This window comes from Crocodylus porosus, unplaced genomic scaffold (genome assembly GCF_001723895.1).
Source record: "Crocodylus porosus isolate Cpor-Errol unplaced genomic scaffold, CroPor_comp1, whole genome shotgun sequence".
Taxonomy (NCBI): Eukaryota; Metazoa; Chordata; order Crocodylia; family Crocodylidae; genus Crocodylus; species Crocodylus porosus.
The window spans coordinates 7463092-7481533 of record NW_017728912.1 but is presented as its reverse complement, the minus strand read 5'-3'; the positions used below and the strand labels follow the sequence as shown (position 1 = coordinate 7481533).

At 42.6% G+C, this 18442-nt stretch overlaps 1 protein-coding gene across 4 annotated transcripts in view; it reads right to left on the bottom strand.

The window, feature by feature from the left end:
• The window catches only part of SPATA5 (spermatogenesis associated 5), a 325571-nt gene that overhangs the window by 191154 nt on the left and 115975 nt on the right, over nt 1-18442 (bottom strand). For all 4 annotated transcript variants that reach the window (XM_019534019.1, XM_019534017.1, XM_019534018.1 and 1 more), the window contains one exon: nt 16165-16291. In XM_019534019.1, the coding sequence (XP_019389564.1) occupies nt 16165-16291 (127 nt within the window). The remainder of the gene's footprint in view (nt 1-16164; nt 16292-18442) is intronic.

Here is an 18442-nt window from a genome sequence, read left to right as displayed (position 1 = left end):
CATAGAGGTATTCCTCCCAGAATCTCCTCTCAGAGCTGTATAGAAAACTACTCAGTAAGCCATATAAAAAACCCCAAACAATTGCACAAACTTTGTTCCAAACAACCTCAGCCTAAATAAGTCTGGAGGCAGTCCAGTGGAGGTCCCCTGGATGTGTAGTTGTCACAGAGAATATTCATCATTCTCTCCCTCTTGTTCTCACTCTAGTAAAATAGTAGTGGCCTAACCCCAATAGTCCTGCTTGTAATTATACCAACTGTCCTAAAAACATTATGTAAATTACATTATAGATACACTGTGCATGTCCATTCTTTCTCTTATGCAGCTTTTATGCATTTTTCTCTTACACTATTTCTTGGTCTACTTCTTATACTTACTAAAGAGATTAGTAATTTTTATTTTAAAAAATACACCAAGATCTCAGAATCTGCTTCACTTGAATACCTGCCTTCCTCCCAATTATTTTTTATGAAATGCACACATTTTATGTGCATGTACACACCCATACAAAGTAACAGCATGTGAATATAGCAATCACTATTTATCCATACACAGTAGGAAAGCAACAGATATCAGGCATTTGACTTTTCTCATGAGCTGAACAGATAAAATGTTAGGTCAGAGTTCCTTCAGTGTGAAAAAGTCAACTAATGGAACCTTGATTTGTAAAGTCTTCTTTTTCAAGGTTTTGCAAAAAGCAACAACACTATTAAATAGTACTACTGAAGGGAAAAAAACTAGTCAAATTTCAGGGAAAAAGTTATTAATAAAAATGATTTTATTGTATGCTATTTCATATGAGCTACACTCCAGATGTAAGAGCTTTTCAAAAGTTGTTAACAAAAGTAGGAAATATGATTTGATCATCTCCCTGATAAAGTAGTACCATATTTACTCAAATATAAGGCAATCTTGAGTATAAGATGACCACCCCCCATAATCAGATTCTATATATAGAAATTTTATAAATTTATAATAATTCTCCAGATATGGAATCTAAGCATTTGAGGGTTGCCTTGAATCCCCCCAAGCACAGTGGCTGGGAGGGGGGAAGGAATGGGGAGGGTCAGGTGGTACCACTTACCCTGCCCACTTCTGCCCTCTGCAGCCTTCCTACCCAGCCTGCACTCATCCACCCCCAGCTCCCCAGAGTCTCTACCCCTCTCCGCCTCTTCCTTCCAAACTCCCCCCAGTCTCTTCCCCTTTCTCCCCACAAATCTCCAGTCTCTGCCTCTTCCCTGCCATTTACGGTCAAATGCAGTTCAGGTTGCTCCGTCTGGGAGCACAGCTCATGGAAGCTCAGCCCTTGCCAGGCCTTGCAGCAGCATCAGCGCTGCTTATTACCTGGGCAAGCAATAGAGTACTGTAAGCACTGTCGATTGGCCAGGCAAGGGAAGGAGTTTCTGTGTACTCCATGCCCAGGAGAGACCCTAGCACCTAGCTGGACCTGAGCTGCTGCACCTGACAGTAAAGGAAAGGGGCGAGCAGGTGGGCAGAAGTTGTAGAAGGGAAGTAGAAGGGTGAGACAAAAGCCAAGGCCAGAGACAAGCCCAGAGTCAAAGCAGAGCAGCAGCAGCCTCTTGCTCCGCCTCCTGCTTCATATGCAAATATAAGATTTTTCCTCCATGCTGATGGGGGAGGGAGCCCATACCTTATATTCAAGTAAATATAGCATGGTTTATTTTGCTTGGGGTGGAGAGGCATTATAACCTGAAAGATTAAAAATCACCAATTAAACTGTTCCCCAGACTTTAAATTGCATTATACAGGAAAGCCATTGTTTCCTCCCCACAAAGATCACTATCATTCTTGTACCAACAAATGTTTTAACCAGGATTAAATTGTTCATACTGCAATGCATAAAAACCAGCACATTACATGTTATTTCATCATGAGTTCTAGGTTTACCTTAAGAGGATCCATTATATTAGAACTGGAACTGGTAGAAGCAACTATTATTACTTCCCATGACAAGATCCTGTTGTCAATTGCTCATCATTTTTCCAAACTGTTTCTGGTTTTTTTCATGCTGGTTGGGAATATTTTAGTCAACAAAATGCAGCTAATTTACAGAAACAAAGTAAGGCAAAAAATATGTTGTTTTGCCCAAGTTTTAAGGGGAAAACATATATAACTGCAGCTTTTATTTCTCTGAATTGCCCCAGCATACATGGCTTTCTCTGGAGAAGATTTTGATATTTAACAAGCAAAACCAAATACCCAATGGCAAAACATGGCACTCCCCTTCCTCTTACTAACATTGCATACTACCCTTGGAAAGGATCTTGTGGCACCCTGGTTGAGAATCACTAATCTAAGGGTTCCAACCTTGCTGATGACCCCCCTGGGGTTTTCAGCAAGGTGCCATTTGACAGAATATCTACTTTTCCAGTTTCTTTTCCAAAAACCTAGGCCATTATACACAACAGCAACATTATAAAGATTATCAGTAACCAAAATTATTGCCAAGTAGAGCACGACCTAAATAACTATAATTAAAACTAAGACGATCATAATTACTTAATACTTTAGTTGTTTTAAATTATTTTAATGCAACTGGTATCAATAACAAATGCATCATTAATAGTTTTAAGCAACATAGCTGAAGATTGTCTCTTAACAGATACAAACAAGAATTTATTAAGGTTGAATAGGCAATCTTAATTTTAACATTTTCTGACTTTTGTGTTCACTATTTTGAGATGTAATAATAATATTTGCTTAATGAAGGTATTTATATAAATTATATACACACACACACAAACACACAAAATATTTTGTACACACTAAAAGTGAAAATGACCAAGTGAAAACTGAGCCCTAACCACCTTTGTGGCTACAACCCAACTACCACAACTTGCAATTAGGACACCCACTCCTCTTGGTCCTCTATGGTGCTGTAACAACATTCCTTTCCAATAATATTTTAAAAAAGCACACAACCCCAGCCAAACCTTTAAGATTCCAAACTCTCCTTCAACTCACGGCTGTCTCTAGCCTACTGAAGTGTATCAGATAAAAAGACTAAGGCCATCCAATATGCAGACAGATTGCAAAACAAGCCTTCACTGCACTTTAACCTCTCTGCCATAGAGCTCAGCATCACAGATTAAATACAATTAAGGCACTGATAGCTCAAAAGCACTTTCACATACTAACTGATCTACAACACACAAAGCTGGCATGGCTCCAGGGGAAAAAATAGCTGGTCTGAATTGTCACCCTACAAGAAAGGTACAAAAAGGTGATCAAGTAAGAAAGACTTCTGGAGCATGGAGGCACTTGAAAGGAAAAGGAAAGGAAGTAATATTCACATCAACATGCCTAGCTAGAGATATTATATCCAAAAGCTTTAGTCATCAAGCTGTTAAAAGTTGTAAATTTATACACAGGAAAAATGGTTCTGGTTCTTAACGTTAACTTTCTAGCTACAAAACTTCATGCCAAGACTATTATTTTATTTCCTGAAATAAAGATATCACAGAATGAAATATTTGCTAACCTATGCCAGTATCTAGTATCTCGGTTTGCACCAGTGTGTATCTAACCATCTCAAGCGCACCTTAATTCCAGGAACATAATTCATTTTCTTCCCTGCTATACTTACATTCCATATCATTGTTGAAACATCATTTATATCACTGATAACATAATTGCTAAACTGAGATAGTACTATTATTTATACTGAAAAAATTAAGCCTCTGCATGTTAAGTTTCCTGTATTTTCATCAAGTTGATTCTTTGTCACACATTCTCATCTTCATTTGGACACTTGTAGACTGAGAAGTATAAATGAGAGCAACCTTTGGTCCTTGGCCTTTACCCTCTTTTATTGCTCTTCAGCTGACAATCAGCTGAAGTGCCCGATCTTTACAGACACTGAAGAACTGGGCTGAAGTAATGCGCTGCGGCTTCCAGTAAAGTGCGGTTTTGGGGGGTGGCTTAACAAGTGTAAGCAGCCACAGTGCACAAAAGCCTCTGAAAGTTATCAGGGATGCTACAATACCCAGCTGCTTCAGTGTAAGGAATGTTTTCTGTTATAAAGAGTAAGTGCATGTATATTTACTCTTCTGTTCTACCTGAAGTAAAGCTATTATCTGTATGTATATTTTACATGCATTATCTGGATTTATGTTTTCACAGACAAAATAAAGGCAATTCATCCTAGCCTTATAGCATACCTGTTAAAGGAAAAAATATGTAGCCCAACAAGTTCTCTCTCCAATCCCCCTTTTCAGGTAAATAATAAATCTTAAGTGAAAAAGTCACTATGCTCTTCAACTGTCACCACTAAGGTTTGTTTTTTTTCAATGCTTAAGCAGCCTTAAGGCTGATTTACTCCTCAGCTCCTTCACACACTGACAACTGAGCAGTTAGAAACAAAAATCACTTTTGCACACCTGGAAATATTTATTTCCCATTCTCATAAGGTTAAAATGAGAGCTCTTACTTATTATCAATTTCATCCCTAAAAAATTCAAAATAAGGATATTAAAAACTTTTCAAAGTGACCTCATATTGCATTCTGGACATGTTCTACTTCAACAAGATAACAGTGCCAAAATAAGAGCAGTCGTGTAATGACGAAAGGGAAGGATCTGAGGCACCAGCCCTGGACAACGACCCTGGGTGGAGTGTACTAAAAACAGCAACAGCGGTGTTGCCAAACCACCTACTGCCATGCTGCCAGCAGATGACACTACCCCATGTAGCAAGGCTAGGTAGGGTGCTTAAGTATCCTGTTACAACCACGTAAGAGTATCAAAATCTTTCACTGTCCTAGCACTTGCCATCACAATATCTGAAAATACTTTGTAAATGCTCGTCTTTATAACACTTTCTATAAAGAGGACCAAACTCCTTTCACATTGCTCTGTAATAGCTGGCCTAAGTATTGTCAGCTAGTAAAAGGACTGGTTGAGATATAAACTGAACTTAACGCTGATGCTTTTTTTACATAGTGTATGTAGCCAGGGCCAGACCAAGGCATTCTGGGGCCCAAGACATATGTAGTCCTGTAGCCCTGCCCCATTTTAGCAAGCTACAGGCAGGATGCTGATGCCCATCTCAGAAGGGCAAAGCCAGTAACGCTCTCAACTTTTCTCCATTTTGGCAGCAACAGTAGGGAACCTCCAAAATCACGTGAGACAGCAAAAGGAAACCCTTCTTACAGAACAGTTAGGGAACAGCAGGGGGGAACAAGTCTTGGTCCTGGTCATTATCTCAAACAGCCAGGTTGTATTTTGGTACGGTGACTTTATGTTCCAGTTTGGCCAAGACAGTCCTGGATTTTGTAGGCCGTTCCGGTGTCCCAACTGGTTGGTGAAAATGGAAAAAAAAAAGGCCTGGATTGGCACCACCCACCTGCACTGGCAGGCCACCTGACCAGCAGCTGAGCACTGCTGCTCTTGCCTGGAGCGGGGATCAGCCAGGGCGGGTAGAGTATGGTGGGGGAAGAGCACTGCTGTGAGTGTAGGCTTGCATGTGCGCACGTGTGTGCAGGCACACATGCATGTGTGGTGCCCTGGCCAAATTTGAATTTTGACGCCTTTTGACACCCACCTGAGCAGCAGCTGGAGGCAAGGGGGTCACAGTCCCAGATTTCTTTTAAAATAATACGGTCGTATTTATGAAATCTAAACATGCTGTTCATCTTTCCTGCTACCTACACAGCCCTCTGCAGGGATGGTAGTGAGGGTCCCTCAAAGCAGTGGGCCTTTGTTACTACTGCATTTAGATAAATGCAGCAGTCTGTAGCCCTCTGAGTTATTGCTCAGGTTCTCTGCAGATGCCACTGTGACTGATACAGTTGGTTCATGTTTTCAATCTATTTTCCCCACAATAGGCAGATTAGAAACGTACCCACAAACACAAGCTAATGCTCTGCTCTAGTCACATCACTGAAAGAGCCTCACACATAAGCCTAAAACGCTTGTGTTTAATTCCAACCCTCTCCATAGCATTGGCATTAGTTTGAACTCTTTCAGACGTCCTCCGATCCTACAGAAGTCAAGCACAATTGCTTCTTCCTTTCACTCTTAGCAATCAGTCAAGGGTACGTTTATGTTTCCAAGATGTTCTGTGCAAAGAATACAGCTAGAAAATACATTTTTGGCTTAAACTGAAAACTGATGTCTTTCTTCATGATTCCATCTTCCACCAAATTCAGAGACAAGACAGAGTTCATGAGCTACATAATCCAGCTCAGCTTTTCACTGTACCAAGGTAAAGGAAATCCTCGTATGTTAAAACCATTACAAAACCCAGACTCTTTAATGGGAACTATATCTGATCAAGTTGAAGAGTGAGAAAGGCCGTAATAATCCTAAACAGGACCATATATAAATAAATACACATGATTTGGCAGAATTTGTAGTTTGTCAGTGATTGACTGCTAAACAACGCTTAGAGTGTGCTTCATAATAACTCGCATACACTTCCAGACAATAATAAATATGTAAGATTCTCTCCTATTCCTTTTAACTCATAAAACGCAAACCTAAATATTTGAAACTCTTCCATAAGCCTCCAGAAAAGCAGAACGTTTGATGTTTCTAAAAAGAAAAGTTTATTTACTTTTGCTGCAGGCTAAAAATTAGAATTTCTTTATTAATTCTGCCAAATTGCTATATAATGCTTTTTTAAATTTATTTTCATCAAAGCAAACAGCTTTAATTTAAGACAGTCCCATAGCTACTGAATGATCAAAATAGAGCATCAGACCAACATGCTAAACAACTGTGTAAACCCACTGACCAAAAGGAGCCCTCTAACACCAAGTGAGATCAAAAAGTATTTTAAGGGACGAGAGTGTGATCCCACTGCCTCACTGTTGGCAGTTTCTGTATACAACATACACTGGTTTAGTTTTTATGTCATTCACATGACCTTAACACACTAGTATCAACATGGGTTTTTAAAATGAGTAAATTAAATTCACCCCGATTGGAAATCTCCTGAACTCAGAGCTTACTGCAAGGAATAATTTGGTCCCAACTTTTTGAAGAAAAGTTATTGCTGCTAAGAATGCAACAAGAGGGAAGTAATCCTCTGCAGTTTCATGCACACTCGACATAAAATAATCTGCATAACAGACTCTTCAGCTCTGAGCCCCAACTGTCCCAGGATGATCATAGCTTTCAACTAAGCTCTGATAAACTCTCAACTCCTTGGCAATCAACCCATTATTTGTGCATCAATACAATTTCTGTTTTATACTGCTATGAAGGCTCTCAACACTAAAGAAAACCAGATCATCATCAATCTAAACACAATGGGCCACTATGACATCATATCATCTCATTAATCTTCATTTGTCCCATCACATCCCATCATTCTCATGCAAATGCTACACTTCAGGATGCAACTTTTCTCCACTCTGTGATAAGGAGGAGTAGAGCTGTCAGAAGCCCCAGGGGGCCTTCCCACATCACAAACCATCACTTCATTCAGCACCTTGTGTTTTACATCACAGCTAATGTGTTTGACATTCAAATTTGACCCACCAGGAGGTAGAACTATCTGATTCCTCAGCTACACACATCTCACTTCCTGGGCTGAAACAATCACCAAGTTCCCTGGGGATCTAACAGCTTCTTTTCCTTCAGCTGACCCTTGTTAATTGAGATGGAAGAACAGCTTAAAAGGAAAAAGATACTTGCACAAGGCAAGTAATAATGATAGCAATCCATCCTTCCCACCTGAGAACCAAGTTCTGCTTTAACAGCTGTGTTTGAGGGGGGTTTCGAAATAAAAGCGAATTGGCTTAAATTAACAGACACAAAAGAGAAAATATATAGGTTCTATTCCAAAGAAATAAGCTAGATGGCACACTGGAAAGACTGCATATATACAATTATGGGTTTGCTTATATTTAGTTCAGGCTAAATAATCTTTAAAAGTGCTCAAAATATTTTATATTTTAATACTATAGCTGCTTTACTGTATAAGTCACTATTAATAATATGTATTTGTTCATATTGTACTTTGTCTCGTCAATTCTATTTCTATCGCTGTTTTCTCCAGACATCACAGATGGTAAAAAACTAAACATATTTGTTGCATAACAGGAAGGATTTTTATTATTACTGACTCATAAGCATTTTTTGTGTCACTAGCACCTTCAATGCATGCTCAAAACATCTTGTTCCCATCACATGTGTTAATGCAGGAAGAGCAATTTATCAAAGGAGAAATTTTCTGGAACAGAAGTACTTTGAATAAAAAATGTCTCTCTTTAAGGAAGGTAGTAACAATATCAGATCAGCTTGTGTCATGACAGAAATGAATAAAAAAACAAGTTGTAGCGTCTCATACAAAAACACCCTCACATTTTAAGATTCTAACTGCAGTTGGATGCCATTGTGATATTCCTAGAAAATTACTATAATTAATAAATGTATGCAGCACACACACAACATGTGTACAACATGCAAAATGCACAAACAATATTATAGTTACATGTACCTTAGTAAATTACTTGCTAGAAATGTGTGGACTACATACAAACATCAGAGAAATGTTCCATAACATTTACAGTGATGACAAAGTCTGCATTATAAAAATCTCCATAATTGTAAATGTTTTTTCAAGTTATATTTGAATAGTGGAAGATTAAGACATACATAAACAGGAATATCCTGGATTGATAACTACTCAGTTAGGAAGGCCAAAGCAGCCTTAGAACTCAGGCTAGTGACAAATCACAAACAACTTAACAATTCCTCTATTTAGAAAAAATGAAAATATAACCTGAAAAAATTACTTAATATATTCCTGAATCCTTGGGGCACCATGGGAAAGAACACATATTTGTCTTGTACTTGTGCCTTTGTAGTCTCTAAGGAAGATGCATTAAAATGAGAGTACAGTCACCTTATTCACACCTGTAGAGAATATTTCTTTTTCTCATTTATTCACGTATGTTTTCATCTTTCTTCTAAAAGTAAAAATCTGTTCTCTTACAGGTTGGCTGATCTCCGAAGGGCTTTAAACTAGGTTTGTTGAGGGACAGGGATGCAGTGGACAACAAGAACCTACATTCAGAGAACCACGAGCTATGTGATGGATCAGCCCAGGTAAGCACTAAGGAGCCTGATAGACTTCAGGACAAGGGGATACCAAGGGTACCCACTGGGGGGCTTAAATGTCTCTACATTAATGCTAGGAGCAGGGGGAACAATCAGGAGGAACTTGCACTTGTGCCTGCAAACAGCAACTTCGACCTGGTTGGGTTAAATGAAACCTGGTGGGACCCTACTCACGATTGCACGGTAGGCATTGATGGTTATAGGTTGCACAGACAGGATAAAGTGGGGAAAAATGGTGGAGGGGTGTTGCTCTCTGTGTTAAGGAGCAATATACATCTTCTATAATCAAGATGGGATCAGAGGAGAACCAAACTGAAGTACTGTGGGTTAGGAGGGAGGGTGGGGGTCAGGGGAAAGGGACTTGGTAGTGGGAGTCTACTATAAACTGCCACACCAGGAGGATGAGCTAGACCTGGAATTCTCCAGACAGCTCCCAGAGGCCGTACGGTCAAGAGATATGGTTGTCTTGGGTGACCGAAACTACCCCGACATTTGCTGGGAGGATCAGAAAGCCAGAACTAATTGCTCATGTAGGTTCTTAACCTGCGTACAGGACCTCCACCTGACGCAGGAAGTACACAATCCCACTAGAGACTTTGCTAGGGGGGACGACCTGGCTGGGGATCTGGAGGTACAAGTCAACCTAGGGGATAGCGACCATTAGTTGACTGAATTCACTATTCAGCAAAGGTTGGGAAAACTACGCAGCAGGGCAGAAGTGCTAGATTTCAGTAAGGCTGACTTCAGGCCTTAGGAGATTAGTTAGTGGGACATTAAAGCTCAAGAGCATTGACAAAATGGGGGTCCAAGAAGGTTGGTCATTCCTCAAGGAAGCAATCCTTTGGGCACAGAAGGAAGCAATCCCACTGCGTAGTAAAGGGGGCAAAGGGGCTAAGAAACCCCCCTGCCTAAGCAGGAAAATCCAGGAAAGCCTAATGGCAAAAAAAGGGACATACAGGGGGAGTAGCTACCAAGGAGGAAGTATACCTCGCACTTGCAGGGTATCAGTTAGGAAGGCCAAAGCAGCCTTAGAACTCAGGCTAGTGACAAAAATTAAAGGACAACAAAAAGTCCTTCAGGTATATAGGGAGCAAAAAGAAGGAACAGGGCAGCATAGGACCCCCACAGGATAAACAAGGTAGCTGGTGACAGATAGGAGGGACAAAGCAGAGCTCTTCAATGAGTTTTTTGCCTCTGTATTCTTGAACATGGATCTAAACAAATCTCCCAAATGCATTACTGACAAAAGCAGAGGAAACACCAGCCCAATAACGGTGGAGGGGCTGGATGCATTTAAATCAGTGGGACCGGAAGAGCTCCACCCAAGAGTGCTGAAAGAATTAGCCAGTGTTATAGCAAAGCCACTGGCAAGACTGAGCACTCGTGGTGCTCAGCTGAGGTCCATGAGGACTGGAAAAGGGCCAATGTGGTTCCTATTTTCAAGGGGAGGAAAGAAGATCTAAGTAACTATAGACCGGTTAGTCTCACCTCTATCCTTGGATCGCAGTTGTAGGAGTCCAGCAGGTAATATAATGCTGAAGAGTTTGCAGCACAGGTTCATAGCAGGCAGATCCTGCCTGACTAACCTTGTTTTCTTTCTATGACCAGATCACTAAAAGCTTAAGAAATAGGTGTTGAGGTAAATGTCATCTATTGGTCTTCAACAGTTTCCCATCCTAATTGAAAAGCAAATTGAACAGCTGTGCCACAGATAATTATACAGTCATATGGGTGGCAAATTGGATTAAGGGTTGTACCCAGAGAGTGGTGGTGGACAAGTCGGTACCAACCTTGAAAAATGTGAGCACTGGGGTCCCCCAAGGCTCAGTCTTTGGGCCAGTACTGTTCAATATCTTCATCAGCGACCTGGATGAGGGCATGGAAAGCACTCTGTTCAAGTTCACAGATGACACCAAACTATGGGATGAAGAAAACACACTGATGGGAAAAAACTGAATCCAGGTGGACCTGGACAGGTTAGAGAAGTTGGCAGAGAACAAGAGGATTCAGTTCAACAAGGACAAGTGGGAGGTGCTGCACCTAGGGAGAGGGAATTATCAGCACACCTATAGGCTGGGGCTGACCTCAGCAGCACAGCAGCAGAAAGAGATCTTGAAGTCATTGTCGACGCCAAGATAAATATGAGTTGTCAATGCGATGAAGCAATTAGCAGAGCTAACCGCACTTCGTCATGCATTAGCAGGTGTATCACAAGCAGGTCCAGGGAGGTGATGCTCCCCCTCTATGCGGCACTGGTAAGGCCGCAGCTGGAGTACTGCATCCAATTCTGGGTGCCACACTTCAAATGGGATAATCTTGAGAGGGTCCAGAGAAGGGCCACTTGCATGGGTAGAGGCCTGCAGGGAAGGCCTTATAAGCAAAGGCTGAAGGACCTGGTCCTTTTCAGCCTCCGCAAGAGAAGGTTGAGAGGGGATCTTGTGGCTGTAAACAAATTCACCAGGGGGGAGTAGCAGGGAATAGAAGATGCTCTATTTACCAGACCATCCCTTGGAATAATCAGAAACAACAGCCACAAGCTGATGGAGAATAGGTTTAGGTTGGACATCAGAAAGAACTTTTTCACTGCTAGGGTTGCCAGAATCTGGAACAGGCTTCCAAGGGAAGTGGTGCTGTCCCCTACCACGGGGGTCTTCAAGAGAAGACTGGACAAGCACCTGGCTGGGGTCACATGACCCCAGCACTTTTTTCCTGCCACTGGCAGGGGATCGGACTCGATCCTTTCCGACCCCAGCGTCTGAGATTCTATTCATAGTCAAATATGTAACAACTTTAATGCATATTTAAATATGCTGCATTAATGCAGTACATATCATAGTTTTTTAAAAGAATATATGGATATCATTAATCGCAAAGTAAACCAGAAAGCCGTACACTTTGAGATGTCCAAGTTTATAGCTGAATCTAGCCGAGAACAGTAAGATTGTTTTGGTGCTCACCCTTCCCCCATTCCTTTCCAGTGAGGAGAAAGACCAAAAAGGAAACAGGAAAAGTATCCCTAAGCCTTAGGGTATAATATCAAGCACAATGAGCCCACCTGGCCTTCAGGAATATTGCATCAGTCACAGACTCACAAGTCTCAAATCTCACTAAATAACACAAACTCTCTCCTCCTCCACTGTGGATTGGTAAAACTTTTCTATTATGCTTCAATAAAACAGTCCTTTTTAAAGAGTTTAATTTTATTTTACATTCTTGTTTTTTGCTACTGGATATAAGATAAGAATCACTTAAGGAAATTTAAATAGATCTCTTATTTTAATCCCTCAGCTTGATCCTTCTGTCCAGTCCAGTGCCTTGGCTAGTACACCTTGTTGACAATTAGCAGTAAAAGAAAGAAAAGCACAATTTATGCTTAAAAATAATCTAAGAGAAAATCTGTCTCTTCAATTTCTCATGGATGTTAAATTATGTGAGGTCTTTAGAGAGTTTTAACTTAAGCTTGATATGTTTGCTTTCCTTTATTGTCTACTGGCAAAACCAAGAGTGTTGAAGCTTTTTCACTGTACAAACAATACTCCAGGAGTAGATGCACAAATTACTGATTTAAAATCAAATTAAGAATTTTCTGACGTTCTAAACCATCAAAACAGCTTAAAGTGAAAGAAAGTAAAATTAAAGTTAACAGCAGCCATTACATTTAAATTAAAATATCTGCTCTATTTCCCTGGCTACAAGTGAAATTCCTGTCACCCCAATTCCATACGCAACTGAAAGAACAGTGAACATATGACCTTCATGGAGAGAAGCCAGAGCTTGTAAAAGGGCTTCAATTACCTTCTTCCATTTCAACCTTATTGACCTCAGGTTTCACCTTGTCTACATTCAAGTAAAGCTGCAGCCTTTGCTAATTTCTAACTATGTCCCTTTCTCTTCACTGGTTCATGTATTCAGCAGTACATTATTCCCCTCTGCTGATTCTGTAGTAGCTATTAACCAAAACAAGCTGTTCCTATAAAAGTGGATGTACATACGGGTCTTTCGATGAACTAGAATGACGCTGTGTAAAATTCATGTATGATAAGGATGTTGAGACAAAACCAACAGCTTAAATTTAAAATGATGTTGTTCAAGTGGCAGAGAATATATTTATGCAGCCAAAAACAAACACTGAGTTTCTCCTGGGAGAGTCATTGTACCATGTACAGACACTGAGTTTCTCCTGGGAGAGTCACTGTACCATATTCAGTGTACAGATTAGGGAAGAACCGATAAAGATTTTCTTGGCCAATACCAATATGCCTGATGAATAATCAGCTGTTGAACAATACCAATCCAATAACCGTTTTACAGGAGCACAGCCAGGCAGCATGGAGAGCAACTCCCTGCAGATAAGTCTGTGGAGAGGAAGGGAAGTGCATGAGGACCAGATTGAGGCCCCCATGATGAGGGAGAGAGTGAGATATGGCAGAGACTGGGGGCGCTGCCCAGCCAGGGTGGTGAATGGGATCCCAGGGCCGGGACACGGAGAGGGAAGAAGCTGTGGGTGGCTCATCCAGGGGATCAGCATCCCAGCACTTAAAAATGGCAGTGGGGACATTTGAACTAAAGGTCTTCAAATGAGCTTTAGCTGAAGCGCTGCCACCACCACTTTAAAGTGTGGAGACGCTTTTAATGGGAGCTGAGCTGAGTGGGGTAAAGGTGGGCTGCTTACGGGCTCAGGGCTCTCTACTCTGCTGCCTTTGTCCTTGGAGCCACACGCTGGCCGTCTGTCCCCTGCCCTCCTGGCAGCAGGAGGCACAACTCACCACCCCCACCATTGCTGGGAAGGCAGGGGATGTGCAGCCAGTGCGCAGCGCCCGAGACAAAGGCAGTACAGCAGACCACCCTGAGCCTGCAGCGAACAGTACGCCTCCATCCTCACCCCACGTACAAATCTGGGGGGGTGGGGCAGCATATGCCCCCCAGGTCTTCCCTGGGGGTCTTCCCTGGGGGAGTGCAAAGCGGCACGGGGACAGGCTTCTGCTCCCCATGCCCCTTGGACAAGCTGTCTACAGCTCTGACCTGCTTCCCACCTCAAGTCACTGCCCTGGCTGGGCAGTGTCCCCAACACCAGCCCCTCCCCTCACTGCAGGGGCCTTGATCTGCCCTCCCCTCCCTGCTTCTTCCCTTCCACACACTTATCTGCAGGATGCTGCTCTCCACACTGCCCAGCTGTATTCCTGGCCATGTGCATGTATGCAACATCCAGGGTCCCACAGCCAGAAGACTTACTATATTTATTGGTGACATTATCAGCTACACTAGCCAAAAAAAGCTGATAGCCAATAGTTAATTTTCCTTTTATCATTGCCAATCCAATATGGCACCAATATATCGGTGCACCTCTAATACAGATGTTCAGACTTTTTCTCCCAAAGCAAAAACGGCTGTTCCAGGGAAAAAATAACCTGGGAATAACCAGGGTTAAATTACTTCCAAAAGACTTTCTCTGGGAGAGTGAATGTTTGTACAAGTAACCCTTCTGAAAGAAGCCACAAAATAACCTTGCAGCATTCCAGGGTATTTTGTTCCCTTCCCTCCCCTTCTCCCTCTCAAGGAGACAGTGTGTCACTTGGGCTGGACTGTACTACTCCAACCAACCAGGGAACAGAACATGCCTCAAACTGAGCAAAACTCTGTACATACCATGACTTCTCTCACAAGGGAATACAGACCTCTAACATATTTCCCCCTACAAAGAGACAGCACATCCCTTGCTGGATTCTGCTTCTCCAGAGGGGAGCAAAACATGTCCTCTTCACAATCTCCACATTGTGCTCCAGGGAGACACAGGCTGACTCCAAGCAAGGCCACCATCTGTTGCCAAGCAGATTGAGGGAGCTTGCACAGCATGCTGAGATGCACAGGGACCGCCCCCACCCCGCTGCACAGCATCAGCAGTTTAATCTCTCTTCTCTTTGAGGACTTCGCATTCAAATGTCTGTTTAGTTAATTTTTACTACCGGGGAACAAATCCAGGAGAATTCTCCCTGATTATTTGAACGTGTGTACACAGCACCAGTCTCAGTATGCTACTAACAAAAGCCTTACTGGCTGCATTACTACCGGTCCCAACTGCCTGTTGGGTTTGATGGCTGGCTCCTATTAACTAGAATGTCTGTTCCAGAAGATACTAACATATTTCAAAATGTATGCTTCTGTTCAAAATGGGGGTGGAAAACTATGTTAGTGGAAGTTTTTGCAGAAAATGAGCCAGGAGGACTTTGGTATGTCATGAGAAGCTAGCCAGCAAGCCTGGCCAATAGAGGAGAATAGAGGCAAACCAGATACCTGAACTACAAATACCATGACACACTGAACTGGCTCAGGCAGACAGATTAATGGTTGAAATTCCTTGTGAAAAACCCTATTTTGGCAGAAAATGCATTTTTCATTTAATTGTTTTGTTTTTAATGAAAAATTCCCGACCAGTTTTACTATTTTCTATCTGCATGCAAAGTATAAGAGTAAACACCAATGGAGAGTCTTCTATGGCTCAAGCGGAAAACAACTGTATTTCTGGAGTTGAAGTCCTGATCTTTTTTCTCAGTGCTTCATATTTATGAACTAACTGGTGACAGTGCTGTTTCTATGTATCCTCCATATAAATCTTGCAAAAAAGAAAGGGGGTAAAACTTCCTATAAGTACTTTTAAAAGGTTAAAATTATCATAAAATATTTACAAACTTTCAAGAAAATTCAGAAAACATCATTTGAAAAATATTTTTCCTAGTACACTCCTTCATAAGCAAGCACAGTAAGAACAAAACAGACAAGTGGCTCACCAGACATGTCACTGCACAAATTTAGTGAATTTACTTTAAGAGAGAATTTTTCAGCAAACTGATACTTAAGGATATTGCAAACCATTTTTGTTTTTACTGAACTTCAAGTAACTAAAAGGAAACAGACATAATCCTTTCCTCTTTTGTCTTTGTTTTGAAATATCTTCCCTTAACTAAAAAAAATTGGTTAGAAAACTATTTAGAGAATAAACATTGAAATAAAATTAAATTATTCCAGAAGATGGTTTTCACAAGAGACCCAGAGTATACCACAGTGCATTTACTCTTACCTTGTCTATCATATCCGGTCGGTTTGTAGCTGCCAAAATTGTCACGTCTTTTAGCTGTTCTATCCCATCTATTTCCGTTAACAACTGAGCCAAGACACGGTCTGCTACATTCCCAGCACCTGAAGAGCTAATTAAAATAATACCACAGCATTAGTTTTTCCTTCCTAGAAGGGAAGGGTTTACTGTTATTTAAAACCTGGAAAAAACATATTCAGTTTCATGGAATAACTTTCCAATTCATCTTTTTCACCTCAACATTTAAAGGTAAACATAACATTAATCATTAAACTGATTAAACCTATATTCCAGAATCAGCCCTACGAAAGATTTCTTACTACTAGGAAAAACAGCTGGGCTTGTTACTTATTCCCTCACCATGGTGGCTTGGTACAAGATCACCACATAATACAGTAGTCTGAATTAAACATTTCTAAGGTGGTAACAACTCAAGTCATGTGGCTTCTTAATTAGTCAGATATTTTAGTTCTTGCCACTCCCTGGTGATTGTTTATGCCACAATACAAAGCACATGTATTTTGCAGTTTTCCACTACATTATTTCTTTCATCCCCAAACAAGATAGTTTTGAGTGCTAGTCAACTAACTCATAAAAGCATCTCCTGCCTTTTTAATTCATCCATCTGATTCTATAGATGTTGAAAAGAAAACCAACAAGAAAAATCAGAGAGACAGGGAGAAGTATGAAGTTCTGAAATCACTAAAAAATGAAACTATTTTATGAGTTCAAAAAAGTTTGGTAATTGATTCAGATCACATTGAAATGAATGGCAAACAGCTTCAATGCATGTGATAACATTTCTTAAGAAAAATACATATGTTCATTAAAGATTCTTTAAAGAAGGAAGGAAGGACTTTAATTACTTTATTCAGGGGTTCAGGTATACAACAATGGTAGCTGCTTGCAAAGCGAAAACACAAACAACTTACTACCAAACCAAACCAAACAACCGACCCATCACACCGTGACAGACACCTTCGCTGCATTTCACGTCGTGTCTCACATGCTACGCGGTCCGCATGCCGGCCACAGTCATAAACAATTCAGACCCTGCTCCATCCCATCATACATGTAACAAAACCTTCAACTTCCACACAAAAAGAGAGCAAAAAAGCAGCCTGGTGAGGGCCCAGGACGCGGCAGAGCTGGAAGTCACAGTTCGACACTGAGCCAGCCCGGTCGCCCAGACCGGTCATGACATCAGAGCGTGTATTTGAGACGGCCGTCCTCCACCTGGCACAGCGCTCCCTCAAGGGCCCAGTGTGTCTCAAAGGCGGGCACCGCTCACCGGAGCACAGCGTGCTCAAACTCCAGTGAGAGGCGCGCCTGCACCAGGAGGCAGAAAAGCCGCAGGGCATCATCTGAGCCGGTCCCGGCTAGCCGGTTCCGGCGGCTCTTGAGGACGGCCAACTTGGCCTGACCCAGTACAAAGTTGGCCAGGCAGACGGGGCCCCTCTCAGCTGCCCGGTACAGGCAGGAGCACACATAGGTGGTCTCCGAAAAGCTCCTGCCCAGAGCCTGCAGCAGCAGCCCGAGGATGACAAAGAGCGGCTGCAGGCGGGGGCAGTCAAGGAAAGCGTGAAAAAGGGTCTCCTCAACACCCCCCGGGCAGAAGGAGCAGGCTGTCGAGGCGGCTGGGTCCAAGTGGGACGCAAACGTGTCAGTGGCTAGGATGCCATGCAGCAACCGCCACTGCAGGTCGCCAGTCTTCTTGGCAATTCGCGGCTTATACAATGTGTGCCACGCCAGATGGGCCGGTGGAGAACCTGGCGGCCCCAGGCGCCGTCGCCACAGTGTATCGGGGCGGCCCGCCAGCACTTGGGCGTGGCGGATGTGAATCACCCAGGCGTATAAACCTCTACGCGACAGAGAAGCAAAAGGACAACCCGTGTCACTGTCAGGAGGCACAGGGAGCGTCAGCAGGGTGCCAGGGCCGCCGGCCAGATCGTCGGCCACGGCTGGGGCGACTGATAACACAGGGAAAGCCTCGCTTGGGGCATCCTCAGTGCAGGGGGCCTGGCCCGCCCGGAGATGGTCCTCCAGGGCGGATGCCGCCTCCAATGGGAGGGCAGTCCAGATGTCACACAGGAGACGGCCCACACTGCGAACGGAGCACATGCCCAGCTGGCTGCTCAAGGCCTCGGGCGAGAGCCAGGCTGACCGAGCAGGGTCAAGGAGGCGGCCCAGGCGGAGAACATGCGCCTGAATGAGAGCGGCCGTGAGACTGGCAGAGGCCAGGCTCGGCACGGGGCGCCTCAGC